At 43.1% G+C, this 1,940-nt stretch overlaps 1 protein-coding gene across 1 annotated transcript; it reads left to right on the top strand.

Annotated features, from left to right (window-relative positions):
• Positions 1–652: 652 nt before the first annotated feature.
• LOC124233683 (interferon-induced protein with tetratricopeptide repeats 1B-like) lies at positions 653–1,936 on the top strand (the record flags this gene model as incomplete). The annotated part of the gene is made up of 1 exon (XM_046650807.1): positions 653–1,936. A coding segment is annotated over exon 1 (1,038 nt), but the record flags the coding sequence as incomplete, so codon positions are not given.
• Between the last annotated feature and the right edge of the window lie 4 nt (positions 1,937–1,940).

The raw sequence follows: 1,940 nt of genomic DNA on the forward strand, positions 1-1,940 counted from the left end.
GTTAGGGTATACTGAATTTATGTAGTATCTTTGCAACTTTCTGTGAATCTAGAATTATTTCCAAGTAATAAGTAGATAAAAAATTGGTCACATATCTTTCAGGTTGTCTTAATTTGTTGCATAATCTACAGACTAAGATCCTCAGGTCAATAATGTTTCCTAAGGTTCTGTATTTCTAACTGCTCTCTGTCCTAATTACATTAATAGGAAAATAAGAAACTCTTACATATAGGACATAACATGCTCTAAGTGCTTTACATATATAGGCTTTTTTTTTCTAAGATTGGCACCTGGGCTAACATCTGTCGCCAATCTCTTTTTTCCTTCTTCTTCTTTTTCTCCCCAAAGCCCTCCAGTACATAGTTGTATATTCTAGTTGTGCTACGTGGGACGCCGCCCCAGCAGGACTTGATGAGTGGTGCCATGTCTGCACCCAGGATCCGAACAGCGAAATCCTGGGCTGCCGAAGCGGCAAGCGAAACTAACCACTTGGCCACAGGTCCAGCCCCCATATATACGCTTATTAATCCTTACCAAACCTGGTGTAGTAGTAGTAGTATTATCCCCTTTTTACAAATGAAGTCCAAAGCACAGAGAGCTTCCTTGGCTAGAAAGAACTAGAGCCAGTGTATGGAGCCAAACAAAATGTATTCAAAGTCTATGTGGATCTCAGACATATAGAGACTCTAAGGGAAATCAAAGCTGGTGTGCCTTGTTCAAGGCTGAGCTCTAAATATGAGGCGTCCTAGCTGGCTTCTTTCTATTGGCTGTTCCTCACCTAACAAAGAAAATCTGCTTTTGTTTTTACAGTAAGAATGTTGATGAAGATCACATCAAGGACAGGCTGGAGCAGCTGAGATGTCACTTTACATGGGATTTGCTAATTGAAGACACTGCAATGCCTGATTTGGAAAACAGGATCTTCGATGAGATTGAGTTCCTAGACACCAAATACAATGTGGGAATACACAACCTACTGGCCTATGTGAAACACCTGAAAGGCCAGAATGAGGAAGCCCTGAAGAGCTTGAGAGAAGCTGAAGACTTAATCCAGGAAGAACATGGTGACCAATCAGGCATGAGAAGTCTGGTTACCTGGGGCAACTATGCCTGGCTGTATTACCACATGGGCAGACTGGCAGAAGCTCAGACTTACCTGGACAAGGTGGAGAACACTTGCAAGAAGTTTGCAAATCCCTCCAGCTATAGAATCGACTGTCCTCAGATGGACTGTGAGGAAGGATGGGCCTTGCTGAAATGTGGAGGAAAGAATTATAAACGGGCCAAGGCCTGCTTTGAAAAGGCTCTGGAAGTGGACCCAGAAAACCCTGAATTCAGCACTGGGTATGCAATCACCGCCTATCGCCTGGATGGCCTTTACGAATCAGGAAAGGATAGTGCGGAATTTTGTCTAAACATACTAAAACAGGCCATCAGGCTAAATCCAGAAGATGCATATATCAAAGCTCTCCTTGCCCTGAAGCTTCAGGATGTAGGACAAGAAGCTGAAGGAGAAAAGTACATTGAAGAAGCGCTGACCAACACGTCCTCGCACACCTATGTCCTTCGATATGCGGCCAAGTTTTACAGAAAAAAAGGCTCTCTGGATAAAGCTCTTCAGCTCTTTAAAAAGGCCTTGAAGGCAACACCCTCCTCTGCCTTCGTGCATCACCAGATAGGGCTTTGCTACAGAGGACAAATGATTCAAATAAAGAAAGCTGCAAACTGCAAGCCTAGAGGCCAGGATAGAGAAAATGTCAACAGATTGGTTGGCTTGGCTATAGATGAATTTCAAAAGACTTTGACACTAAGGCCCACATTTGAGTTGGCTTATGTTTCCCTGGCTAACATGTATGCAGAAATAGGCCACTACAGAAAGGCTGAGGACACTTTTCAGAAAGTGTTGTACATGAAAATCATTGATGATTGTCTACTGCAAG

The sequence above is a fragment of the Equus quagga genome, unplaced genomic scaffold, assembly GCF_021613505.1.
Source record: "Equus quagga isolate Etosha38 unplaced genomic scaffold, UCLA_HA_Equagga_1.0 209321_RagTag, whole genome shotgun sequence".
Lineage (NCBI taxonomy): Eukaryota > Metazoa > Chordata > Mammalia > Perissodactyla > Equidae > Equus > Equus quagga.